The sequence below is a fragment of the Oxyura jamaicensis genome, chromosome 9 (genome assembly GCF_011077185.1).
Source record: "Oxyura jamaicensis isolate SHBP4307 breed ruddy duck chromosome 9, BPBGC_Ojam_1.0, whole genome shotgun sequence".
NCBI classification, from domain to species: domain Eukaryota; kingdom Metazoa; phylum Chordata; class Aves; order Anseriformes; family Anatidae; genus Oxyura; species Oxyura jamaicensis.
Window position 1 is genome coordinate 18605745 of NC_048901.1, and position 27311 is coordinate 18633055.

The 27311-nt window shown below is 47.4% G+C and overlaps 1 protein-coding gene and 2 long non-coding RNA genes across 12 annotated transcripts in view; 1 reads left to right on the forward strand and 2 right to left on the reverse strand.

Annotated features, from left to right (window-relative positions):
* Positions 1–27311, reverse strand: part of KCNMB2 (potassium calcium-activated channel subfamily M regulatory beta subunit 2) — a 126675-nt gene that overhangs the window by 32456 nt on the left and 66908 nt on the right. Inside the window, exon 1 of one of the 10 annotated variants that reach the window (XM_035334493.1) lies at positions 6786–6986. The exons of 7 other annotated variants lie outside the window; for them this stretch is intronic. Coding sequence is in view for 1 of the 3 variants with exons in the window: in XM_035334490.1 (XP_035190381.1) it covers positions 4749–4789 (41 nt within the window). In the remaining 2 variants the exon portion in view is untranslated. Of the gene's footprint in view, positions 1–4748; positions 4860–6785; positions 6987–27311 lie in introns of those variants that run through there. 2 more of the 10 variants (XM_035334490.1, XM_035334487.1) reach the window with 2 other exon arrangements.
* LOC118171401 overlaps positions 11809–27311 on the reverse strand; it is a 36204-nt gene continuing 20701 nt past the window's right edge. The window contains exon 3 of the long non-coding RNA XR_004753189.1: positions 11809–12628. This is a non-coding gene — a long non-coding RNA (uncharacterized LOC118171401). The remainder of the gene's footprint in view (positions 12629–27311) is intronic.
* On the forward strand, positions 12518–13628 carry LOC118171403. The gene is made up of 2 exons (XR_004753191.1): positions 12518–12637; positions 13249–13628. It is a non-coding gene; the product is annotated as an uncharacterized LOC118171403 (long non-coding RNA).

Consider the following 27311-nt stretch of genomic DNA (forward strand, 5'->3'; position numbering starts at 1 on the left):
GCTTTATAGGCAACAATAACAGAATGATGTTATTTAGGCTAAACTGAATCAATATTTGGAAAATTCTGCTATTAGAAATAAGACCTTGCCTGAAGGAGGCTGCTTGGTGCTGCCTGTTGTGAGAGCAGCTCAGCAGCGTGAGCAGTGACAGGAGGGAAGACTGGTGGGATGCAATGGGTCTGAAACTGGGAAAATGAAACTCAGAAACTGGAACATGGGAACAGAGTTACAAGGTGGGACAGGGGCTGAGTGGGGGCTGTATGCCTGGTGGGAGGGGATGTAAACCTGGTTACTAAGGGTGAGCAGGGCATAGCCATGGGTTTCAGTTAATGAGTGGAGGAAGAAAAGGTCAGCTTGGACAAGGTGTGAAATGGTGGAGATCTGAGCTGCTGTGGGGCTTGTCCCTGGCAGCCCTTAATGAGGACCCTGTTTCCAGCTGGGGCCAGCACAAGGCTACCTGACCTGCTTCCCCAGAGCCTGCTAGCCCTGGAAGCACCAGACTCCAGCTGTGCTATGCTGACACTTGTCCTATAAAACTGACAGCAATGATGAATAATAGCCCATAATTCTGTAACATCATCTCAGCACACTGATGGCCCATAATTCTGTAACATCATCTCAGCACACCTAACAACATACCACTGATGCCACTTCTGAGGGCTGTACTGCAGCCAGCTTCTTGATGAGGCAGTAGCTGGGCTATGGCCCTGCAATGAGCCCCAGTCTGTGGTGCTTATGATCCTCAGATGAGGTGAGGGACTTCCCTTTTCCTTCTTCCCAATACCTTCCTCCCCCAGCTTAACAACCCTTCCTCACAGCAAATGCTCTATGCCCAGGATGCTTAGAAGATAATGTTTAGGGATGTCAGCTGCCCAGCCTGAGCATCTAGGTGGTCTCAGCTTGAGCTTCAAACTGTGAAGACACCTTTTCTACCAGAGCAAGTGTGTGCTAATCAGCTTTACTGCATTGGAGCAGCTGTCTGTGGTACCAGGCAGCAGGTATAATGACATTGCTGGATCAGCTCTGGGACAAACTACAGCAGTAACTCATTTAGTATAACTCCAAGGGAGCCAGTTTTGCTAGTTTTGGAGATGTTACAAGCCACTGAGAAATAAATGAGTTGTCTTTCTACCACTGGTCCATTGCACAGGTCAGAACTTCTCTGGTTATTTGTGGACTGAATCTGTTATTGACCAGTATATTCCATGCTGCGAATGGCAATTTCAGCCTTCAGGTTTGTGGCCATTAATGATGGTGATAAGTGATGCATTTGTATCACATGATGAGCCCGCATGTGGAAGCTGCGGGCTGAAGTCTGTGGCTATGTCCTCAGGTACTTTTTGTAGAAAGTGCCTGTCTGAGGTGGCTGCCTGCTGGTGTGAAGTGATGCTCCCTCCTAGGAGCAAGGCTCCCAGACAGCTGTGGCTTTCTCATGACCTAAAGGAATTTGCCCCTTCTGGGTTGTCTGGTTGTGAGAACCAAAGGGGACAGGTTAAACTTCTGATTGTTTTGTGGTAGTTTCTAGTAAAATTTTCTGCCCAAACCCTTGGCTCTTTCACTTGTCACTTGCTGGTCCTTTTGGCTCAGTGGCATAACACAGACCAGATGTGACTTGGACTGCAGGTGTAAGAAGGGAGCTGAAGCTGGCAAGCATCTTATGTATGCAAAGGAGACTGATGCGGCTGAGAGTGGCTAGGCTAAAGACTACTTTAAATCCTTGAGTGTGGGCCTGCATACTCCATCTCACCCCGAGTGGAGTTTGAACAAGCTGTGTGCTTATGCAATTAAGGTGAAGCTGTGCTACTTCTGCTGTGGCTTGAGCACTTAGAGCACTTGATGGGGATGCAGACAGGTCAGTAACTGCTGTGTGGCCATCTACTTAATCCCTGAGTGGGAGGAATTGGCATCTGTGCTGTGTGGAGGAGCAGTGGGTTTGCCTTGGGCCATGTAACTGCAGGCTCAGGCCCTGAGGAGTGATTGCCATCTCAGCAGCACCTGTGCTCTTGTTTTGCTGGGCTTGGTGCTTATCTTCGTGGATCAGGAGGTTGCAATCAATTCCAAAAATACCAACAGTACAGTTTTAGCCCATTAGTCAGATCAGAAGTGGATGTGTACTTAGGAGAAATTGCTTTTAAAAAAAAAAAAAGTATCAATCTTATAATTGCTGTGAAGGATTGACACAAGAAGGCAGGTTTTCTTCCACCCAGTGGAACAGAAAACAAGGAGTCAAAAATTCTAGGTGGCTTTCAGTTTTTCCATTGACTTGTGTTTGGAGGTGATCAGCTACCTTCCTTCCTGGCTTTCCTGCCTGCAGGTAGGGCAGAGCTGCAACTGGGGTGTCCTGTGGCTTTAAAGCTGTGCAGGGCTGGAGAGCTTTGGATGCTACTGTAGAGATATAACATGATTAATCTGCAGGCATCTGAGAACACTTATGACTTAGCTTTTGGTCTTGTATCTGTTATTTCACTTACGGGGCAGTTAATAACTCATAATGCACTTCAGGCCATATCTTAATGATTAAGAGGGTTCTGCTTTATCTGTAACTAGTGAGAAATGCAATTATTTTTAAGTGGTGTAACTTCCTGCACCAGCTGGACAAGCAGTATTAAATGGTTTTCATCCCCTGGCTGGAGGTGTGCTGGGAGGTGCTGAAGCACAGAGCCAGCTCTGGAGCTGCTGTGGGGCAATGTGGGGGCAGGAGCCCTGCAGTAGAGGGCAGAGGGATGGGGGAGAGTGAGTCTTGGATGGCTGGGGAGGGAGAACATCACCTGGGGGTGATGGGGGATGTAAAAGAGCTCTGAGACACTGGAGGATGGGTGGGAGTGAGAGGGAAGGGCTGGAGATGGTGAGGGAAAGAAAAGTCTGTTCTTCCTACACCAAGGCCTTGTGCAGGTGGTAAATCCCATCTGGGAGCAACCTTTGCTGCCTCATGCTGACCTGCTAATTGCTGGCAGGCAGCTGGCAGTGCAGGGACCCGGTAGACCTGCTGGCAGCAGGGGGATGCTCTCTTACCCTTCCCAGCATCTGAAACTTCCAGTGCATGTTAACACCACACACCTCGGAGCTAATTAAGCTGAGCATTTGCAGAAACAGATTTCAGTTTTAAGCAGGAAAAAAAAAAAAAAAACACATCCTACCTACATGCTCATGGTTGGGTTTATTCAATCTGAGACTTTTATTCTTTCTTCATGCAAGACATTTTCTCTCCCCTTCAGTCTTTACACACCAGCAGCAGAGTTAGGAATTGGAAGCAGAGTGAAAAAGGGCAGTTCTCAAGGCTTGCCACATCTCCAGTGTGCAGGGCTGCTGTTCAACTCACAAACCCAGTACAGGAGCTAATTGCTGAGAACAGTGGGGTAGTTCAAAGCTCCAATTAAAGGTGATTTTCCATCTCTACTGATAGTAGCAAGAGCATGCAGCCTCACTGTGCTGGAAACATACCAGTGAACAAGACCACCTTATCAATGAGGGTGCAGATGGCCTCTTCCAGAGATGGGCATGGCTCTGCTGAGCAAATTCGAAGTTAAATTGACTAACACTGGGTGGAAATGTGGCCCATTATCCCTCCTGCACCCCTGGCAGCGTGGCTGAGGAATGGTATTTCTGAGCACAAAGTGCCAGGTTTGTGCCTGTGCTCAGTGGTGAGCGCAGTGCTAAGGGAAGTCAGCTTGATTTGGACCTAGCCCAAGGCAACAGTGTGTGCCCAAAGCACAGGGGTTAAAGTGCCTGTGTAGCTGCTCCAGGAGCTCAAACATCTGTAGCTTATTAAAGCAGAAGCTTTACCGAAATGACAATTAACTCACTTTCTGACTAGATGCTTTCCATCCTCCTTCATTCCTGGTGAAATACCGATTGAAATCACTGCCTTCTGCCTGCTTGTGTAAACACCCAATGTTACACCCAGCAGCGTTTACTTGTAAGTGGGCACAAATGAGTGCATCTCTGGCCATGTGGGAGCCAGAGGGAGTTCTGTCAGAGTTCAGCTAGCATTAAAATAATTCCTGTAAAAGTGTGTTTCTACTATTGCACTGTAATCTCCGCTGTAGACCTCTAGCTAAATGCACATTAAAGTTTAGGGTCAAGGCACCTGGCTGTAAATTAATGGTCCATAGCGTGGCTGCTACTGTGATGCCTCTTCTATTAAGAGGCAATGTTGCTGTAAGTGGCTTGTGTGCCCAGCTGAACGGTGCTCATGACTTGCACCTACGCAGGGAAGGATGCCTGTTGCATTTCAACAAGACATGAGCCGAAAGGCACTGCTCAGCCCAAGAGGCACTGCAGAGCTGCCTTGTTCTGAAGGGAGGCTCTGAATTGGAGTGGGACTTCTGGCATGTCCTCCCACATCATTTCTGGGGACTCACATGGACCCTTTCTCCAACTGGGGTACTGCTGCCTGCTCTCCTGGAGGGTGTTACAAGCATCGTGCTTGTAACCTCTGGATGAAAATGTAAAACTCAGGAGGCTCCTTTTTACCACTGTCCTTTTGCTGGCATAATGTGCATCATCTGGTTACCAGTACCCTGATATACCAAATGATCCTTACATTTAAAGGAGATTAATGTTGGGTCACTCTGGACACATGCAATACTCCAGCCTACATGGCTGCCTCTGGGTTTTTCAGGAGCTGCCTGCAAGGCAAGGTTCAGTGCTCTCTGGCACCCTGGTGCTTGGCACGCAAAGTGGCAAGGAGAGGGGCTGATTTCTCTGGCTCATTTAAAAGGGAAAAAAAAAGGAAATGAGACATTTACCAGCTGTGAAGGTGCTGAGGCCTTCTGCTTTCCTTTCCCATTGTTGTGCTGCTTTTTGCTCTGGGGCCCCATGGTGCAAGTCCTATGCTCCCATCTGAAGAGCTCCAGCTGCGGGCTCCCTCCAGAGCCCATTGATGCAATCTGGGTCATTGAGAGCAGGTTGTCAGGAAGGATTCTGCATGTCCCTGCTGTGCTGGGGCTGGGATTTGCCTTCCTGGTGTGTGAGGGGCCGGGCTGGTCCCCAGGCCCTATCCCGAGCCCAGCTCGCTCAGTGTGCTGTAGCCTCTGGACTCCCACAGTGACCCTTCGGGGGGCAGCTGAGAAGGACACAGTGGCACTGCACTGGGGACACAGGGAAAATACCCTGTGGGATCCATATAAGCACTTTTTTTTTTTTTTTTTTCCTTTTTGCATAGAGAGAAGTCAGTGGCTGAAGGTGGCACTTTGGCTATGCCCAGGGGCTGCAGGTGAGCAGGGGAATTCCTAGCAAGGCAATGACCCCCTCCTGGCACAAGACCACATTTCTTGAAGTGGGGCTGAGAGCTGCTGGGAGCTAATCCGCGTGGCTGCTTCATAAATTTCCCTAGTGTCTGCACTTGGTGCTCAGCATCAGAAGCTAAATGTGCAGAGAATAACTGATTTCAGAAATGCTGTAAAAGAATATGCACATACAGATGTCCAGAGCAGATTACAGATAAAGCTAAAATCCAAAAACTGATGTAACATCCTTCACGTTTTATTGCCAGTTTAGTACCATGGCATCAGATACTGTGCCAAGCACCACAGCTTGGTGAAGCAAGCATTGCCTTATTCTAGGTATGTACACAGCAGATGAATGCTAGTGGTGACAAGTCTAACTCCAAAGGAAGAAGCTTTGGGGCAAAGCAATGGTCACCAGAGCAGTGAATTCCCAGGCACTCCACATATATACCAGTGCAAAACAATGGAAATCAATGGTTATTTTCCTGTCTGGTTGCTGTTTCTGCTCAGCTGTAGGCTTTTATTCAATTTATTTCAATGTCACTGGCTCAGTTTCTCCACTTGTAAGTCCCAAACCTGCCTGTTTGTTCTTGCATTAAAAGCCCTGTGTAAGATATGGCTTTTTCTAGCAGCTGCCTGTATGCATTCAAAAAAAAAAAAAAAAAAAAAAGCTCAATGCTTTCTGTGGTGTATGGCTAGCCAGATCAGCCTGTGGTTGGGATAGCAGCACTGTTGTGGTGCAGCCTGATGCTTGCAGGCTGAGATGTGCATGGAAGTTTGTGCTCTGCCCCTGGGAAGTTTGTGTGCAGCTGCTGTTCCCTCAGCCCTTCCTCATTTTTTAACGTAAATAAGTCAGTCTTTAATTTTTACCCTAAAATAAATGAAGATGAGTTTAAACAAGCATCAACAGCACATGAAGCCTGTGAAACCTGGGAGCTGGCAGCTTGTCTTACTTTGCTGCTGCACCTGTAATTGCCCTGGCCTGGCTGAGAAGCACAGCTGGGGGCTGAGCCCAATGGGGGAGCTGGCCATGAGTAATCTCCTGCCAGCTACAGCCAGAGATTTCCTGATGATTTTTGTCATGGTGCCAAAGGCACTCCTGCCCACAAAGTTTTGCTTGTGCCACTTCCCTATCCCATTGCTGTTTTCAGCCTCAGTGCATTCAGGTGTATCTTGCTTTTCATAGTAGAGGTCTGCAGGATGCCCTGTCAGGTCCCCATTGAGTATTACAATATTACCCTAAACCTTTAACTTCAACCCAAGAATGCCACCAACAGCTAATTCTTCAGATGAGCAATTGTAATTCACATCCTAAACCAGCACTTGAACTTGTTTGCCTGCACAATGTCCTTCACTCCAGTCCTCGGCATGCAGCCTGGCTCGTGCCTGCTGCTTGTCAGATAGACGTGCTCCAGGAAATCCTTTTGCAAGGTGTGCTGAGCTGCCAAGCTCAAGCTTGCTCTAACACATGCTATAATCACTGTTCCCTGGCTCTGTTCCCCATGTCCACCACCTCTCCATGCCCCACGGCCACCATCCCATGATGACCAGCTTTACCTTGGCAGCAGCAGTGCCCAAAGCAGAGAGTTCAGTGGGACAGGAAGGTTTTTCCCATTATCTCCTTCAGTGGTTTCCACCTTTGGGAAAGCAGCCTGTGTGCAAGCTGGAGGTTTCCATGTAGTTCTCTATGTGTCTCCAGGTATTTCTCGCTGCTCTCACAGTTCCTGGGTTGTTTTAATTGCTTTGTATTTGTGTAGAGGTAAAGCACCAGCGTTCAGTGACTCTTTGGAGATGAGCCGCCAGAAGGAAGTGGGTGAGAAGACCCTCTGAATAAAGCCAGCCTAAAAAATCCAGGCTTCCTCTCTCCAAACATTGCTCCCCGGAGCTCCCTGGTGCCCCAGTGCCTGCAGAAACCCTTCTTCCCACCTGCTCTGCCCCGGCTCCTCGGCATGGTGCTCGGCAGGGCAGGGCATGTGCTGTGGGTGATGCCTTGCTCTTGCTTGATCCTTGGAAGAAAACCACACGGCTTGGGCAGAAAAGGGTACTTGCAGTGGTGTCTGGTGGTGGGGAAGCACTGCTGCTGCCCCGAGTTGCTCCTGTGATTACTCCTTGCTTGCAGTCTTTACTTTGAGAAGTGCCAGGGCTGTGATGGAACGGCTGTGCGGCTGCTGCTACGGTGCTCGCCTGACCCTGTGCATCCTTGGCAGTGTGATGACGGGCTTTCCAGCCCATCCCTCCGTCACCTCCATCTGGACTGCTCTGTCCTTGGGTGGTGTTTGCTTTTCTGAGCTGAGTGTGCTGGAGAGACTTGCTTGCCTCAGTCTGCTCGCTGCTGTCCTACACTGTGTGCTTGCTGTTTGCTCCTGTGGCCAAAATAAAAGCTGCTTTTCCTGGCAGGAGGAATGCATGATCCATGGCTGCGATAGGATCTTTTCCCCCTGTTTAAAATGTGAGGTCTAATGAATTAAGCTACAACCCATCTAGATCTTATACTAGTCAGTCTCTGATTCATCAGAGAGTCGCCTTGGTAACTAGCTGTTGCTCTCTGGTGTGTTACAAAAAAGCTCTTCCAACTTAAAATACAGCAAGAGCAGAAAGAGGAGCTGTGCCATACAGACACCTCATACAGAGACAGATGCCTTGTGTGCACGTGGTTGTACAGGATGTTTTCCAATGTGTGTGGGAAGCAGCCTCTCCATGCAGTGGCACAGGTGGGGAAGGGGCTGCCCTGTCTCTACCAGAAGCCCTTATTTCTAGGGAACTCCATCTGCAGGGCGAGCAACCCCAGAGGAGGCAATGGTGTTGGTGTTTAACGAGGGGCCACCTCCCTCCCCGTTTCCTCAGGAGTGTTATGTCCTTTGAGTCCTGCGGCACTAATCCCTCTGAACAAACAGCAACAAAACCCTGGGTCTGTCAGGTGCCTTACTTCTCTTTATCACTTCTGTCAAAGTGAGGGGCTTTGGGGCTCAGCACTGGAGTTCGACCGCCTCCGCCTGCAGTGCTGGCTGTGGGCTGTCATGCACCACGAGAATTTTGGGGGCAAAATCCATTCCCATTAAGCATTGTAACATCTCTAATGTTTGAGCAGAACACTCGGGTTCATGTCCTCCAGTCTATCCCTATGCAGACCTGGCCAAAAGCTCGGCTATAATGGCATTACCCCCCCCAGCACAGCCTGAAGAGCTCAAACCTCGGTTTGCCGAGTGATACGGGTGGCAATGAGTGGCTGCTGGTAAATGAGGGTTCAGACAATCAGGCTAACTTTCAATGCAATTAATCCATGTCAGGGACACGACCTCATTCCGGATAATTGAGGACTTTGCAGTTAATCAAAGCTGTGATAACAGGGCTGGCTCCCCCTGTGTGGCAGAGACCCTGGGCTGGGGGCAAGGGGAGGGAGGTGATGACCTCCTCATCCTGCTCCCATGTGGCTGCAGGGACACGGGAGGGCAGGCGTCCTGCTGTGTCCCTAGCACATCTGGGCTGCTTCAGGCCCAAAGGAAAGCTGAGGGAGAAGCCTCTCCTCCACCTCCATCCCACCCTTTCGCTTTCTTTACGGAGCTTAAAGGAGAGAGCAAAGCCTTGCTGCTGTCAGATCTCACACCTGCGTCTCCTGGTGGGAGGGAGGTGGTGGGAAGGGAGGCAGAGAAGTGGAGGAGCCCTGAGGGGATGGGTGTCTGCAGGGCACGGCCTGGGGGAGGCAGCGGGATGGGGGCCACGGCTCCTTTCTGCAGCACTGGGCAGGGCACTGGGGCAGTTCCTGTACTGCCTCATTGGGGTTTGGTTGCAAACTGATATTTATTCCAAAAAACAAACAGAAAAGAACTTGGGTACGGTGTCTCCCTGTTGCCATCTCCTTTGCAATGAGTTGCTATTTCGGGAAACCAAGCAAAGGTGGCCACAGTTATTTGTAGCAGGGGAAGTTGTGTGGGTTCGTGAGTTCTGGTTTTGCTGTGGCTCCTCTACTTCATTTCAGTGGCTGCCCTAATCATGGGGCAGATGTGAAATTACAAGAGTGACAGTAAAAAAGTTGTGCACAGCCTCAGCAAGTATTTTTTATGAATTGGATCTCCTGAGATGAAAGCTTCATTACAGTGAAACAATGAGCCCTCTAGTCTTCCAGTAGTACAAATGGGTTTCATTTGTATTAGGAAGATACAAGCTTATTATTTTTAGTCTGTTCCTCTAGCACCAGGAATGTTTAATGTGGTAATCAATGTAATTGAGGAACTGAAAGTATGGAAAATTGCAGCGCACTCGCAGGTGATAAGGACTGCAGGTGCTGGGAGGCCTGGGGGCCTGCACAGGTGAAGACAGGAACGGGCAGGGGGATTCCTGCAGCCCTGACCCCGATGTGCTCCGCACAGCCCAGGAGGGGCCCAGCATGATACTGCCAAGGGGCTCTAGGGCTTTGTCCCTCTGGGTTTGCCATGACTGTCCCCTCCCCAGGAGCAAGCCCTGCCATTTGTTGGTGATTTACTGTGTGCTTTAGGCTGTGGCACAGGTGGCAGGGAGGAAGGATGCTCTTTTGCTCTGCCCTGCTTTCCTGGGCAGGAGGGGATGCGTGGGGTGGGCAGATTGAGCACGGAGCTGGTGGGGCTGCCCCAACACCTGCCTGGATGGATATGGGCAAGGAGAAATGCCTGGGACCCAGGAACATCAAGGATGCTGTAGGTGCAGTCTCCGAAGCTGCTAGATTCAGAGCAAACCTGAAAGAAACGACAGCTTGCAAGAATGCCGTCAGGTTTCTTCTCAGCCCTCTCTGTTTTAATTTGTTTCACTTCAAGGAGGGAAATTTTCTCCACTAAAAAATTGCTTTGTCCTGGTGGTGGCCTAATAAGTCACAGCCTCGGCGAGAAGCCCGTGCGGTGAGCAGTGCATGGGGAGAGCTGCTGCAGCTCCTCTCCCATGGGTGCAGCCCAGCAGCCCACACCACTGGGCCTGTGGTCTTGCACAAGGAGCTACAGAGGAGGTCAGACCATCGAATTAACTCACTTCAACATATGCAGCCAGCTGTGCCACGAGTTTCATGTACGTGAGCTGCAGTCAGAGGGTGCTTTGCTCTAGGAGCTAGCTGGGGTCCGAGCTGGAGGAAAGGCTCCAGCGGTGTGCACTGTGCACTTATAGCAAAACTGCTTATATTACAATGCAATTATCATGATTTAAAATTCCACTAGATCTTGAAGGCGTATATGCAGGGGGGGCTCCATTTGCAGAGATGTTTCTTTCATTGTACCTCCTTGCCTAATAACTTTTCTGTGTGAACCACACTGAACCGTACTTGTGTTCTTTGCTGAAAAACTGTTGCAAGTTGCTACTGGGGCCTGATTTATGTTTTGTGCAGGTTTAATTGGGTAAAAGCCCACACAGTGCTTCCTGCTCCCCTTCTTAATTTTTGGCAGCACATCCCTCAGCCGGAGCAGAGCATGTCGGTGCTCTGTCACCGTGAGACCAGCAGCCTCTCCTCATCAGTCCAACCCCTCTGGGGGCAGCAGTCACTCTTGCAGTAAATTTTCACCCCAAATATCATCTATCTTTCTCGCAGCCTATTCCTGGTGCTCTGCAGACAGCCTGGCTTGGGTGGGAAGGGTGAGCTTTGTCCATCAGCCACCTAAAAGCAGATCTGGTGCTGGTGTTTTGTGGCTGCTGTGTGAGGTAAGGGTGCTGTTGGTCCCATCGCCAGCTCTGGGGACTGCAGGCAGGTCCAAGGGGCTGTCCCAGCTCCAGAAAGACCAAGAACTGAGCTGGGACCTGCTGCAGGGGATGGTTCAGACATCCCTTAATGCAGAGGGCAATGTCCAGACCTGACAATTCAGTATTTCCCAAGAGGGTTCCAGTTCCCTTAAACAACCTCGGAGGTTTATCATCACACAACCATTTATTGTGTGCCAAATGCATATGGAGCCGCTTGCATAATTGCCATAGTAACCATAGCCACAGCCTTCCCATGCAGGGATTCAAAAGCCAGACTGACGCATCCTGGGCAGTACCACACATACACACGTCCTAGCACAAACCTGTATGCTTCTGGCAGCTGGTGTTTTGATTCCAGACTTCCACTGCCAGGCTTATAAAAGCTCACCAAACCTTGATTACCGACTGTAATAAATACCTTTGCACTAGACGCAGGCTTCTGTGTGATGTCTTTAAGGTCATGTGGAATTCTATTTGCAATCTCTTTTATAAATAATAACACAAACACTTGCTGCTAAATTCGGCTGTCAGCAAGCAAATGCCAAGAAGCAAAATGATTATTATTACTGTTATTTGCACCATTCCAAAATCCATTAATTTGCTTGTTGCGGTGTTAGGTAATGAGCGCTCCTGCAGCAAGGTCACAATTCTGTTTTGTATCACACAACTATCTTTTCTCACGTATCATGCATAAAGCATATTTCTTGCTTAGGGCAAAATATTTTATTAAAATTATTTTCCTTTGTTCTTTCTTACAGATTGTCTGTTATGACTGTAAAGATTTCCTGCATGACATCTCTTTTTAAAATTCAATGCATAATTATATGAAGCAGAAATTCATCTGATGCTACGTTAATAAACCTCTCATTATTTTCCTTGATCGGGGGACGTGCTGCCATTATTTACAGGACAACATGGATTTAGCTAAGCTTTGTGGAATTTTGCAGCCGCTGACACACGTATTGGGTACGGGCAGAGCAGCGATGGAAATAATGTGAAGGCAAACTGGTCATTTCAAGTCCAAAAGACTAATGGAAGTAGTAAAAATGGGAAAGATATGAAAGCAAGAACCACTGAAATAAATATCTGAGCTGGGAACCTGCAGGAAGGGTTCACTGCAGCTCCAGATGCGCCTAGCTGAGTGTCAGCCCGGGTTAATTTGCAAGGTGACGGATGGTTTGGGAATGGGCAAGTGCTGAAGAAAAATCTGGTGTCCCTGGGCCAGGTCTGCCCACAGAGCCCAGCCTCTCTCAGGTGTCCTTGGAGCATCCCTGATTTACTGCAGCTGTGGCCTTGGAGTTTGTGGTTAAGGATGGTTATGCAAGCCTGGACCTTCTTTTATCTTTGGCAGTGCACAAAGCCTCGACCCCAGAACTAATGGAGTTATGACTGACTGACCCTACAGTGCTTGATCTGCTACAGCTGGTCTGATCGCCCCTCTGGCTCTTCCTCTGAGTCCTGTTCTGCCTTAGCTGGCTGCAACCACCTCTTGCTGAACTTCCCAGCCACCCTGCCCAGGTGCTTCTGCTTCCCCCCAGCTCCTCCTCCTCCAGGCACCCAAACGCTCGCCTTGCCTCCCTGGGTGCTGGTCCCACAGCCTCCTTGCTGGGGCTGGAGGAGCCCCGAAGATGCTCACGACTTGTGGCAGCTGCTGTGTGAGGACAGGGCAGCGATGTGGTCCCCACAACCCTCAGCTTGTCCTGGATCTGCACAAGGTGAGTGCTGCTCTTCCCATGGATGTAGAAAACCTGCTGGGTGATGTTAAGTGCTCGATTCAAGGTCATGATGCATATCTTCGAAATTGCTTGATAAACACTTAATTCCCACCAAAGGACATGCTTTGGGTTGTGATCTTATCCTATAACTAAGGCTGGGACGTGTTCCTCCTCTTTCATTTTAGTCCAGCAGTACATTTTGCCCACACTTAATAATAAGTGGAAAATCATTAACTTTGCCTTCTGATATATGTTTTTAATTTCTTTATTCATAATGAGTTCTTCGCTGCAGCAGCAGGGGTGAGATATGTTGTACTCCTGGAATTCCTTTGCAATTCAGCATTAATTAATGTCCACTTCTTATACAGTGTTAACAGTAACGAGCCTAATCTTTCAGAGGCCATTGTGGGAAATTCTGCCTTTGTTCTTTTCCAGCAAGCAAGTTGTTAGAAATACAGTGAAATTTGAGTCTTAGCCTTTGTTTAAAGCTGCCTCTTAGGGGTTTGGAAGGGCTGGAGGATGGACAAGCATGGAGCCCTCGTTATCCAACCCTGTGCCATGTAATGGAGATCCCAGTCTAGCTGCTCAACTTGCTTTTTCATGTTTGCCAGGCTGTGCAGGAAAGGGCACCTCATTTCCCCAGAGACCATGGTCAGCTTTGTTAGAACAACAGGTCTGTAGGTCCCTGCTCTACCCTGAGGAGTAAATACAAGCCCTGGTGGCAGCACCAGCACGCGAGTTTGTAGCACACCATAGCACATACAGATTAAAAAAAACCTTACTTGACACCTTCCTCTTTGCTACACCCACTGAGAAATGTAGCCCAGATTAATGATATTTTTCCAAAGTTCCCATTGCATCTGTCTGTGCTGAATTCATATGCAGAAGTCTATACGAAGAAATGAATTGCTAGAATTCCTAATGAATTTGGTTATCAGAGAGGCCTTTCTAATAAAGATAATATACGTCAGCAGAGCTGGCAGGGTTTTTACTGGGGCAATTTTTCATTGAGTCCAGAGTAAATGTTCTCTGATAAATCTTGTCAGTGCTGTCACTCTTGGTCTTAATGGTGTGAATGGCCTTTTAGCTCGCAAAACAGCAGAGCTGTTCAGTGGCTCGTGGGTTTTGGCATCACGCTCAAGTGTTCTCCAGCCTTTCCTGTCTTTTGCTAATCTCTCTGTGACTAATTCACTAACTTTTTTATAATGCGAGAGAGGTTGCCTCCATGTGTCTCTCCACCTCTGCTGTTCAGCCCCCTGTGACTGATGCTGCCTGCTCTCCCTGCAGGATGTGATCGACATGCTGCACTTCACCTGGCTGCCTTGCCAGAGGAGCGTAGGCAGAATTAGTGCTTTGTTCTTAGAGCACCTGTATGGTCTGTTCTGTGTCTTTCTTTCCCTTTCAAAAGGTTTTGAATCAGATTTCCTCTCTGGCTTTCACAGCCAGGTGTAACCGTGGACTGAAATGAGGTCTAAGAAATAAAATGTGCTCTGTATTTCTATGAATAGTGTTTTAGAGCAAGCTAATTCATTACGAGGGATGCTGTGCTTGCTGAGCTGCCGCCAGCCCGTTGCGTGTCTCCCCAGCATCTGTCTCACTGAGACACCCACAGCCCTGGGGCTGTGAGCCCATGGCTGCTTGCTATCACGATGACAGTGACCTTGTTTTCCTGGCTGGGCCTGAATTTGCCACTGTCTAATACAGGGGGAGGACCCTGCAAACTGCAACAAGCAGGGAATTTGGAAGTGTCTACCCTGTGCCTGGTATCTGGGATATGAGCTTGTATTCCTTGCTCTCTGCTGTGCAGGATGGGTGGATCCGAGTCCCACTGTGTGAGCCTCTCTGTGACAAGTGGTGGGAGGTTTGTTTGGTTTAAAATTCTTTTAAAGTCTCTGTTGCTGATCTTACATGCCAACAAACTCCAGTGTATGCAGCAGAGACAATATCTTGACGAGTGGGTTAGCATTCGTGGAGATCTCAGCAGAAAGAAAAAAATGAGGAAATGTCATACAGATGAGTGAGAGCTGTGTATCAGCTAGATCTAATACTGACTTTGGAGAAGTCCTTGGATGATGTGAACTGCCTCTTATTGCTAGCAGAGAAAATAAAGCTGAAGCAGTTTATACCAGCTGAGCACCTGGTCATTACATCTAATGTAGTAAAAGCTGCTGTGGAAGCACAGGCTAAAATGGCTATTCATCTTTGATCCCTCAGCAGTGCGGGAGTCTCAAGTCATCTCTAAGAGTGGGGTTAGAAAGAGCTCAAATTTTATCTACAGCCTGCTAGACCCTGTTTGCAAAATGCTTCGGTTCCAAGAGGAAAGCTGGGCAGCGTGCAAAATGGGTGTAGGTGCTGCATCCCCGAAGTTGGGCAGCATGCAGAAGCACCCTTAGGTGCAGATGTTGCATCCCCTCTCCTTCCCTGTGGCATGGTGGGGCTGGAAGGTCTGAGCTGGGTCTGGTGCCCAGCTGGAGCCCAGTGCTGAGTGGAGGCATTTCGAGGAGCCAGAGCTGGGGTGGGCTCTGCCTCGCGTGTCCTGGGATGGCAGTGCCAGGCAGGGTGCAGGAGGTAACGTGGCAACAGATTTGGGGAATGAAGGATCTCGACTGTGAAAGCAGAGTGCCATCGAGGCCAGGAGCTAGGGAAAGCAGTGATTAGGCTCTCCTGGACCAAGCTTGGGCAGCTCCCCAGGCTGCGGTGGAGTGGCAGTGGGTTAGTTCTGGGAGAACAGCCTGCCTGGCTGTTAGGAGAAAAAAGCAAAGCAAAACGGCATGGATTTTGTGGTTGGTGTGCAAAGTCTTGCTCTTTGAGAGTCCACCCTGGTCTCACATATGATAATGAAAAAGGACAGATTCAGTGGAGGTTGGGGTGTTTCGGTGACGGATGGGAAATTTTCTTCCTTCTCATCTCATAGTAATAACTGCGTGTATTTTCAGAGGTTTCACAGAACAATGTTTTTGTCCCTCCCAAATACTTGGTACAGTGGTTATCGGAGTCTGCAGGAAATGTTTGCTCTGTCTTGCTTGTCCTTCTCTCAACAATGCACATGCATAAAAGCCAATTTGGAAATATTTGTGCAATTTGATTGACAATAGAATTTTTCACTTTGAGTTTTGGCAAAAGATTCATGCTCCCCAGAATGCTTTTCAGTTAACTCTCGTTTCATTTGCATGACTAAACAGTGGTTCTGCATTGCTTCATTACAAAAGATTTGCAGATCCAAATATGTTTCCTCCCCCCCCCCAAACAAGAGGGGGGGGCGCCGCCCCCCAAACCAGCAGTAAATAAAACTGCTGTCCATGGTTAAATTGCTTTAAATTAAGAATCTCAATAGCAACAGTTCTTTTTATCCCTTCAAATTTAGCCCTAGGCAATATGAAATGGAAAGGCTTCATGCCACAGAAGAATCTGGGTGTGGAGATGGAAATGAGATGCTTTCTTTTAGGAAATAGTCCGGGTTACTGCCAGTACAATAATATGAAACCCTGATGATTCACTGCTGGAATCCACTACTACATCAAATGTATTTCCATGAATTATTTAGCAAATCTAATTGAATGTTAATTTTGCTATTGGAGATAAGTAGCCATTGAGCTTAGGCTGAAAAATCAATTTATAGGTGTCATAGTTCTGATTTCCCTTGAACTTGCTCATCCACAGCGTTGCCTCCATTGTGCTGTGGTTTTGTGCTCTGCTGCTGTTCGCCTGGCCTGCAAACTCCAACAGCTCCAGGCCTATGGTATTTTACATCCAGGAGGCTGTAAACCTCACTGGGGGACATCTCCAGCACTCTCTGTCCTTTTCGGAGCATTTACAGCATCTTTGGGTGGTGTGACAGACCCCCCGGACTCGGGGAGCGGTGCAGGACAGGGCTGGGCCTGCTGCCCTGGTTCTGCTGAGCCATGGTGTAAAGGAGCCGGGCTGCGCCCTGACAGCGTGCGGAAACAGCGAGCAGAGCCTGTGCGGGCTAAGAAGCCTAGATTTAGACTATCAAGGTCAACGTTGTCCACTGAGGATTAGGTAGGATCAAGTAATTAAGGAAAAGGATAATTTACACCAGGTTTCTAATCCCCACAGACGGAGTAGATGGCACATTTCTGCTGTCGACCCTCCTATGTATGTTTTTTGCGTGAGGAAGCGCAGGGAGGGGAAGGACGGGCAGCAGGTTGCAGAAGCTGTCACCGTCACTTCCCGAGTACCTCCCGGTGACCTCTCTTCCTCGCTGCAGATGCTCAGGATGCCAAACACGATCTGGCAGCACACCAAGGCTCTAGTGATTCCCTCAGAGCCCCCAAAAGCAGTGAGTGCACAGCGGGGGCCTGCTCCAGCACACCACTGCTGTGCCATGGGGAGAGGTGGTGCTGCTGATCTGACCCTTGCTGAATTTAGGCCTGGAGACACCAGCATGGGCAATACAGGCCTTCTCTGCTCTAGTTCAATAGTTTACAAGTAGAGGAGAAAGCGGCATCCTTGGGGATGCTTCCACAGCTTCCATGGCTCATGCAACTAGAGCGTTTGTGTGGGCATGGGTGTGGGATGTGGCTGGAGCCACAGGCTGGAGGGACGAGCTAAGTCCAGAACAAGTCGACATCCCCACTCCTGTCTGCTCCTGTGGGTTGTAACTAGGAGCCTGGGGGTGGTGGTGAGGATCTCGCTCTTAAATGTACGTCTGGGTGGCAACAGACAACTGCAGCCAAAGGTAATTTGACCTATCTGAGGATTATTTACTGCAAAGTTATCCACTTGAACCATGAACAAATGGATTTGCCACCTTCTGAAAGCTGCTTCACATCAGGTGGATGTGCAGGCTGTGGAAAACTATGGCTCTGACATCCCCAACAACAGGGTTGAATGAGCTCAGTGGAATTTTTCTGCTTCAGAGTGCTCAAACTTTTCACAAAAATGGACAATTTAGGCCAATTACGGGAATAGTTTGGCTGCAGAGAGGAGGAGGAGGAAGGCTTCTGAAACTGTCATTCCCTCTGTTTTGAAGCTGACAGAGTGCTGTTCCAATACTTTTACAATGAATCTCTTGGACTCTGCTTTGAAATGGTTTCTATTTTGAAAATGTTCCTAAATTTAAAAAAGCTAGACTCTAAAATATTTAAAGTAGACTTGAAAAGAAATGTGGGTTTTATCATTTAAATGAAAAATGTCTTTTTTTGGATCAACTTCAACCAAATTTTTCCTCTCTGGCCTGCTTCAGCCATCAGACTGGAAACTCCAGTATTTGCCCAACTGTACAAGAGAGATCAGACACTTGGCAAGTGGAAAGTGGGGGCTGATTCTGGAAGCATTTGCACCAGGAAACCCCCACCAGGTTTTGGGGTGCAGAGGCGTGATGCTTGAACACCTGTCACGCTCCCTGACACAGCAGCTCTGATGCGCAGGAAGCAGATCCTGAGTACTCTGATGCTTGTGGTTGCAATATGGATGTCAAAGGATGATTCCTTCAATGTTCTTGCTTTTATTGCTGAAACATGAGACTCTAGATTACTCGACCTCAGCATCCAGAGCCATTTAGCTACAGCTAAATGTGTGTTTCTGGGTGTATGTTGTCTTGTTCTGTTCTGCAGGCTATGCTTGCTGCTGCATCTTGCTGTGCTTTCCTCCCTGCTCCCAGACTAATTTTGCACAACATGGGATGCTCGCCACCTCCATGATGTATACGTATCACCTCTTTTAATTTTTTTCTCTAAGTTCAAATTTTGCTTTCCCCCTGACATCGGAGAGACAGGGTTCACTCCCACCCTCTGAAATCAGCACCTGAGAAACAGAAGCAGCATATCTGATTGCATTTGATTTGGCTGCCACTAAGCAGCTCGTTGTCCCTCTGCTGTGGCATCTTGCTCAGAAATAATGTTATCAGATTAGCATAATCAAAGAGGGAACAGTTCCTAAAACCCCTGGTAGAGATAAAGCTGCATAATCAGATGCAACATGCCTGTTCTTCTGGCACGTGGGGAGAGATGTGATAGATGGTCACCTCAGTGAAGGCAGATAAGAAACACCTTGAGGGAAAGGGAATAAAGCAGGGAGCTATTTCCCACTACCTCTTTGTAGTAGTCTGTAGAGTGCTGTCAATTAAACTCTATATTATTTTTCAGCCTGTTACCGCCAGCTATGGCATTCAAGAGCAGTTATGACTTAGCAGTGGTGTTACCTGCTCCCTGGTTTGTCTTTTATGACACTTTTCAGGTGTGTAAGTCTTCGCTGAGCCAGGTGAGGAAGATGCCAACAGGGCTGTGCTGGAGTGTGGGAAATGCCATAGTATCTCTTCTATCCTAGCTGGATTTCTGTTTTGAATGTTCCTCCATCAAGACAACTTCTTTTGTACACTGAGTGTTTTTGCACCCATTAATGAGAAAATCAACATAACGCTGCTTAGCTGCCCTCTGATTGTAGCAGATTCAGCAAAACAGTGATGGTCTAACTGGCAAAGCAGTTTTTTTGGGGGATATGATTTAGAAGGTTATTGGTGGAAAGAAAAGGAATGCATCCACAAAAGTGAGGGTATGGCTGGGTTCTTTCTACCATCTGTTGGCATGGTATGATGTAGAAAAAATACTACATTAACCAAATAGGCTGTTGTTGCTCCACATCTGGGTGGAAAAATTTTCTGTGCACATCTGGAATTCACTGACCATCCTGTTACTCCTGCCCAGCCCTCAGTGCTGCTGGGCATTGTCACCAGCTGAAAGCCCTGCAGCTTACAGCAGGAAAGTGGTTGCCTGGGGTAGAAGATCCTTGAAGGGCTGTGCTGGAGGTGCAGAGGGATGTGATGCCTGGGGACAGTGCGAAGGAACAGGACTGGAGAAGAAGGGGCAAGAAATTGCAAGAATAGCCCCAGTCCCTGGTCTTGGAGGTCTGTGGGTGATCAGGGTTGTCCTTAAGAAGTGATGTGGAGCCAGAGCTCTAGGAAATCAATCCACAGGAGTTTGTGCATTGATCTGTTTGCAAGCATTAACTGAAGGAATTTCTCCATCTACACTTGTTTTCATTTGGGCGCATGTTCACAGGGATTGATTTTCTAAAGATCTGAGCATTGAATTAGATGTTTTTCTGGATCCACTGTTTCACACTCAGCTTTTGTAAGGAGGCATCAGCTGGGCTTTCACCTAATTTGACTGTCATTGAGATTCACTAGCAGTAAGCAGGTTTGTGATTATACTTTTCCTGGTAGCCCTGGAAAGGACAGATTGCTCCTCTACCTGTAAGGCTTTTCCATCTCCTCGCCCCAGTGCTATGGGAAAGGGGAGGCAAATCCAGATACCTCTGTGCAGTAGGGTCGTGTAGCACAACTCGGGGTGAATTCCTACCCTAACAAAACACAGTGGCATCTTAACAGGTAGAAAAGGCACTAGTGTCATCTTTTCTTAAGAGAAGTTGCATAGATACATACTGTATGTATATATATATATATATATATATATATATATATATATTATTCAGACTGTTTCTGAGTCCTCTGGACAAATAAGATAAAGGGAAAGCAAGGCAGCCCTGAGCTGTGTAATTTTTGGTGAAAAACATTTTGGGGAGAGAGAAGGAAGTCACTGTGGTGCTGCTGCCCCATCTTCCAGTGAATCCTGTGCAGGTACAGCCGTGCCTGCCCCTTGCCAAGCCCCTTGAGCGAGAGGAGTGGACGCTCACTAATGCAGGCATTGATAGTGTCATGTCCCAGGTCTTCATCCCCTGAAATCTCTCTCCCTGCATCTCCTGCTCAGTGCTGCTGGGACTGCCCCAGATCACAATGAGACTGCTCCAAAACCAACTGGAAATGGAGCCACTGCTCCGTCACCAATAAAGAAGAGCTGCTCTTCCCTAGTGGCAACTTGGTCCTCTCCAGGTATGAGACAGCTTTACCTTGTACCTGACGAGCTGGGCTCAGGTCAGGCTGAGGAAAAGTACTGAGGTTCAGGGGTCTTTTGGATGCAGGGTCTGAGTTCAGGCACAATGTGTTACCAAAAGCTGATAAATATATGTGAAATGCCTTTGAAATGCTAACCTCCACTGAAGAGCCTGCTTCTTGACTATTTCTAAGCAGCACAAAGCTTCTTCCTAGACAGTCTGCTCCCTTCTCTCTCTTTTAATAAGCAGGAAGCATAGCATATGGCTGGAAAGAATGTGACAAGTATTTTCACATCCACCCAGCTCAGGAAAGAAGGGACATTGCAAAACTTCAAGAAAGCTCGGTTTCAAAGTACAGAGATGCTCAGAGAGAAGGGAGCCTGGAGCAGCAAGGTCTGAGGCAGGGGGCTGCCTCTCCCTCCTGTCCCTGTCTTTTCCCCATGGGTGTAGGCAGCTCTGCCCTTCTAGGGAATGTTTTATTTCTGAACTGGTTGCAAGAGCAGCCAAAAAAACAGATTTCTGCCGTGCCAGGCTCTGTTTAACACACCGTGCACTTGCTCTCCCCAGCTGCATTTTCCCCGGGCTCTTCTGAAGTCGGGTTTGCTGCTGAACTCCTTGTGTGGGTACACTGTGACCCATTTCAGCTCATTTGAACTAGGTTAGCTATAGCGATGTAAAATGTAGGTCTTCTGCTGTTGTTGCCTCACTTAGAGTGAAATCCATTGGATGCAGAAGCCCAGTCCCTCGGCTGCTGTAAGTCAGTGCACCTCCTTTGACTTTGATGGAAGTTTGCATCTTGTTTCCAGCTGCAGGTCTCGCCTGGCATCTGGTACAATTTATCCTGCGTGGTGTTTATTTTAATAGCCTGATAAAACTGTTATTCTCAAGGGGAGAGAGAGGCTGGTAGCTGTGTGCTTAGCAAAAATCTGCACCCATGTAGATTCCATAAGTATTTGCTTCAAAGTTGTAAACACCACATTACCCAATTAAAGGAGTGTCCTTAATAATTTATCAGGCAATTAAAGTATTCATTGCCCTTTATCCCAGAGAGCTCCACCAGTGATATACAATCTGAACTTGAGTTAAAATGCTATAATAAATGAACAGCGATGCAGTGTATCAACCATAATGAGAACATTAAGGCAATGAAGGGTGGTTTGTCAAGAATAGAGTACATAACGCAGTTAGTGGAGCTAACTTAATTTCTGGAAATACCACTGATCTTGGATAGGGGCACAGAGGGGGATGTCTGGGAGAAGAAATCTCAGTAATAGGTTCTAGGGAAAATTTGCCCATTACAAAGTCAGAGATGGAAAAGGTCTGTCTCCCTAGTTGTTATTAATAAGCCTCCTGCGACTGGCATGAGAAAGAGGAACGAGTGACTGAACTGATTGTAGCAGGAGCTGTGTTTCAGCTTAGCTCTGACTGCTTGTCATAGCACAATATCGCTTCATGCTCGTGTAATGAAAAACACAAAAGCAAAGGGGAGAGGAAAAGATAAAAAAAAAAAAGAAAATGCTTTTGTTACTAATTCTGGCCTGGATGTTTGAAAATGACCCAAGCGGTCAGGAGTCCAGTTCACACTGGGTTATCAGACACAGACACTTCGTTTCTCTTCTGAAGATCTCAGCCACTGCTGTAAAAACGCCAGAGCTGCACCCAGCCTCCTGTCTGTGGTGTGCGGGGAGCTGCTGCTGGTGTGGGCGTGCACCCAAAGAGGAGTAGAAGTGTAACCACGCAGCTGGGGAGTGCTCAGCTGTGGGTGAAGAGGGGATGGTGGCTCCATCTTCCCATTTTGAAGTTGTGTCTTGAGGTGGGTGAGGCAACTAATGGCCATTGTTACTGCTTTTGAAGAACCGTTTCTACGTTTTTCTGTTTCTAATTGTCTCCTTCAATTAAGGGTGCAAAAAAAGGGTGCACAGTTCCTGTTTCTCAACTCTGAGGCTCAAATGTGTTGACAAACATTTTCTTTGAATGGAAAACAAACAAAGGAGACCTGTTCTCTGACAGCGGTGGGCTTCACAAATATTCACAGTTACGTTGGCTCTATGTGTGACTGTGGCATGCTTTGGAAACAGGTTTCTGCAGTAGTGCTTTCAGTGTGTGAATTCTTGATCTTTTTTGGGTGACAGCCACTATCTGCCAGTGTAGGAAATAGCTGCCCTATTTAAGGCAATGGTGTGTGCTTGCTGGTTTATTAGGCAGCTTTGATAGACGTGTATGATACCTATGGAAACTTGAGTCAATAATACTGAGCTCTTAGCACATCTTACATCAAAAGAAGCCAGCTGACCAAAGGCACATTTTGGAGTCCTCTGCACGCAGCAAGGGCAAGAAGGACGTGGGCTCTCTTCCTGCCACTGTGGCTGACTTGCTCTGTAACCTTGGACACTTTGTGCTATTATTTTTCCTTTGCTTATTTGGTCTCTTGTGAACTCTTTGGAGAATGAACAGCTGCTTGCTGCAGGATTGTGCGGTGCTTAGTGCTGTATGGCAGCTCGTAACAATAGCAGGGAGGGCGATTGGACAGTGAACGCTATATTAACTAATTTGGAGTGGATTATATGGACTAGAACAGTGTAATTGAATGCAGAGCTAATCTTCTCCCCACCACTTGCAGTACATTAGCTCCATTTATTTATATAGCTATGCTTTCTCCTTCATGTGATGCAAAGGGGAGTCAACCTCCTGTTGTGAACTCACCAAAGATTGGTGGGGTGAGGATCTGCTCGTTGCTACATATCTGAAAGCTTTTGTAGATGATGCTGGTCTCTGGAAGAAGATACTTCAGACCTACATGTGGCTCTGCCATCCAAGCCTGCACCACAGCATCCATGAGGGCGCACAGTGCTCCCTGCCCTCCTGGAGGAGCAAGCTGGGGAGCTGGACACTTCTTCACAGTCCCCTGTCCTAGTTCAATGAACAGTTTAATATATCACACACATAGGGATAAAATGCCTTGGTTTGTCAGGTTACTTCAGAATCAGCTTTTCACTGAACAAAGCTTAAGGACAAAAGAGCACATTTTAATAAAAGAATGAGCTATAAAAATAATAGCAAAGCATACTTTTAATATTATACAAAATAGATTTTTGTTGTTGGTGGTTTAACTCAGAAAACTTTTAGTTCTTTAAGTTAAAGCAGCCACCTCCCTCTCTCAGCCTAAGGCACAGAGAAAAAAGGCAATATCTCTGCGTTCTCCAACTGGAGCCTGCATGTCCTTGCATTTCCTTCTTGCCTTCTGCACTAGGTTCCCTACTTTTTGTAACTGAGCACTTGGACGCTGTTCAGCCTTCTGGGGGACTACAGCTGTTCTTTCTCTCTTTATCATTCTGGTCATTTGGCTGACATTTTGATTGTGCACCTCCAATTCCCCATTCCTGGATTCAGTGTGATTCCTTTGCAACCTTTGGAGGATAGAGCAGCAAGACCTTTTGTATTGCTGTGAGGTAAAACAAATGTCCAAGCTTCTTAGGACAGTCATAACTATTTTCTTGTGACTTAAGACAGTTACATGAGAAACAGCTTGTAGGTTTACTGGTGACCCACCTCATTTTAAGGGTTATGGGAACTGCTGAAGGTTCCTCTACTGCTAATATTTCCTTTGTATGACTGCTATTGCTTGACATAAAATTTAGAAGAAGACTTGAACCAAAGCCAAAGACCCGATCTCCAATCCTCGACAAACTAAGACAAATGCAGTCCTAAATGTACTGTGAAAAATACTTGATTTGTGACAAATTTATGGGGAAAAAAATTACTGCCTTGCAGAATTTGCAAGAATTTCTGTAGCATATAAGAGAGATGGGGTTTGGTGACTGTTTGAATCCTCCTCATGTCATGTAATTTATGTTAATTAAATGCTGATGGCATCTGAAGAAGCATATTGATGGAAGATGTATTTGAGATACTATTATTAATTCATCATTCAGTAGCTAGTGCGTGAAATAATACATTCCTAGACTTTGATTTAGGACATTCCATTTTCAAAATTACCAAGCTGTCTCTTTTCTACAAAAATAACCCTTTGCCACTTGTTTAAAAAACAACCAAAAAATGAATGAAAAAAAAAACAAACAACCCAAACCCCCAAAATTTCATTGGAGTCAGCCTGGTTGAACAGCTCTGAAGTAATAATTATTTACGCACTTCCAGAGCTATCATGCGTACTGATCATAGTCCTCCAGGACAATAAAACATTAAAAATAATAACATTTAAGTATGAAGAACATTAAACTCAACAGCATCTGCCATGTTGTGCCCAAGCTTAAATTTCAGCAGGTTTAAGGGCATGGCAACCTTCTCAGAAGCTCAGCAAGCCTTAAGTTTGCACCTAAATTCTGACCAGGTCCCAGGTGAGCAGGGTGCTTGTAGGCGCTCATGAACAGCGGGAAGGGTTTGGGCAGAAAGCACAGGGGCTGGATTCCCACCATGTTGTGATGCTCACTGGTGCTGGAGTTGCTTTTATTCACTGAGCGTTGACAGATGACCTATGATTTATAAGCTAATCTGGGGAACCAGCAGCATCCTACTACTTGGTTGCTTCCATTATGCTGAGTTTTACTGGCAAAAGGGAGACTGTCTGCTCTCCAAAAGCTGCTGTTCTTCACCAAAAGTTGGCTCTGCAACCTTCACCCATCCCTGTTCTGCCTGGTGTCACCAAGAGGAACTGACACACGTACCCAGCTGAATTGTCTGTACAGGTTTTTGGGTATTCACTGAAGGCTTATGACTTTCTCCCCTCATTGCCTCGGGAGCTGGGGAAGCATTGCTGTTGACAAATGCTGTGTTAATGCACGGGGATGGGCACCCGTTCCCCGTGTGGAGCCCTGGGGATAAGTTTGGAAATGATGGAGACACCTAATGATGAGCTGCTCTGAGGCAATTACAAATGTAATGGGTAGGGGAACGAGGTAAGCAGTGAAAATCAAGGTGAAATTTCACAACTGACTGAAGCTGAACTAACTGGGAGCTTGCTGAAGCTGTCCCATCCTCTACTTCTAGGTGCGCTGCTTTTACCAATATCTTCACCCAATACCACCACATGCGTGGCAAGCTGAACTGTTTTTTGGGGATATAGGGTTAGTTTTCAGGTGTGGCAATGAACTCAAGTCAGAGGGAGATGTCTGTTTTTGATCAGAAGGAGTGGAGTTGTAGGACTGCCAAACTGCGGTGTACAAGTGACAGCACAACGCAGTGTGAGAGCAGGATGCGGATGCACAGGTGCCAGCTCAAACACACCTCCTGGACAGAACCGATTCAGGCCCTGATGGATCACTTGTGATTTTCTTTCATCTGTTCAAATGTTTGAACAGATTCGTTAAAATTTGCTTCTGTTTGACCTATTAACGGGAAATTAGGAGGTACAGAGAGCAGCCCCGTGCCAATGCTAATGAAGCTCTGTGCCATGGATAGAAAATAGAGCAATGCCTTAGGGGCCAAACTGGGCTTCCATTTGCTTCCTAAGCTCCAAATTTGCAAGGAGTAAGTCACTTTTTTATTATTATTTTGTTCTTTATTATTTATTTTTTTCCCCCAATATGGTGTCTGGAGGGCATCCCTGCAGCCTTTGTCTCTTCTACCTCAAAAACAGGGTGGGCAATATCAGTGTGTTAAGCAGGTTGCTAGGTGTCCTCCTTCCTTCCCCCTTGTACCAGTCTCTTCCTCGCTGGTGGGGCTGGAACCAGATGCTGACACAGGATTTTAATGGGTGCAGAAATGGTACTGAAATGATGTAAGCTCTTGCTGTGATTACAGAAGGCACTGATAGCCCTGAGAAGGAGGGGTCTGGGTGGGTGTTTCCATTCTCACGCTGCCAGCCTGCTGGCTGTGGCTATGAAACACCCCCCTCTGACTGTTACCAATGGAGCTCATTTTTAGCTCAGAGACTCACAGTGCTTCTTGGTGGTGCCAGCTTTTAAGTTACAACAGCATTACAGTGCTCCTGCTCCCTCAGGGAGTGTGGAAAGTCCACATGAACATGCTCAGTCTACCAGCAGGACAAGGCTGGAGGTTTCAGTCAGCTCTCCATGTGTGTAGGCTGCTGAGGTGAGACACCGGAGTGGCAAAGGCAGGCAGAGGCATCTGCTGCAGCCACTCATTGGTGCTGGTGTCCCCGACCCATCCAGAGGGTGAGGTGACAAACTGCACATCAGAGCTCTTGCTGCTAAAACATCCAGAGTCCTGGTCACAGCAAAGCCCTCCTGAGAGGGCCAGGAATGAGGACACAGCTGTGCTGACTGCTTGCTGTGCTCCCCTGCGTCCCACCAACCCATCTGTCCTGCTCTCCCATCGCTTCCTTAAGCAGTATGTAGTGCGTGGCTGAATTTCTGGAGAGTGGCCACCTCTGTAGGTCGGCAGAAAACAGTTTACTAGATGTCTTTTTTTTTCCATGTTGATTTTTTTTTTGTCAGTTCTAAAAACCTAAATGTTTTAAAACCTTTTTAACCTTGGATAAAGCAAGAGGTCAAACCAATGCCAAGCCAAGGAGGCAGCAGAAAAGTGCTAGCAGGACAAGGGGATGTGTGGCCACTGCCCCTTTTGGTCAGGTCTCCCCTGCCCCCATCCTACAGTGCTTGTAACACTGCAGGTTGGGTGCATGAAGCTCTGATACCCAAGCTGTTCTGCTGCAGTGGGGAAATGTTGGCTTCACAGTGCTCATAAGCAACTGAAAGAATTGGATGTTTGGCCTTATCCTCAAGGGACTTTTATGTTTGCTCCATCAAGAGAAATTAAGTTCCGGGAAAAGATTTTTTAAGCACCTGTGTGGAAAGGATGGAGTTGTTCCAGACTGCAAACAGCCACTTTCCCATTCTGCTCCCAG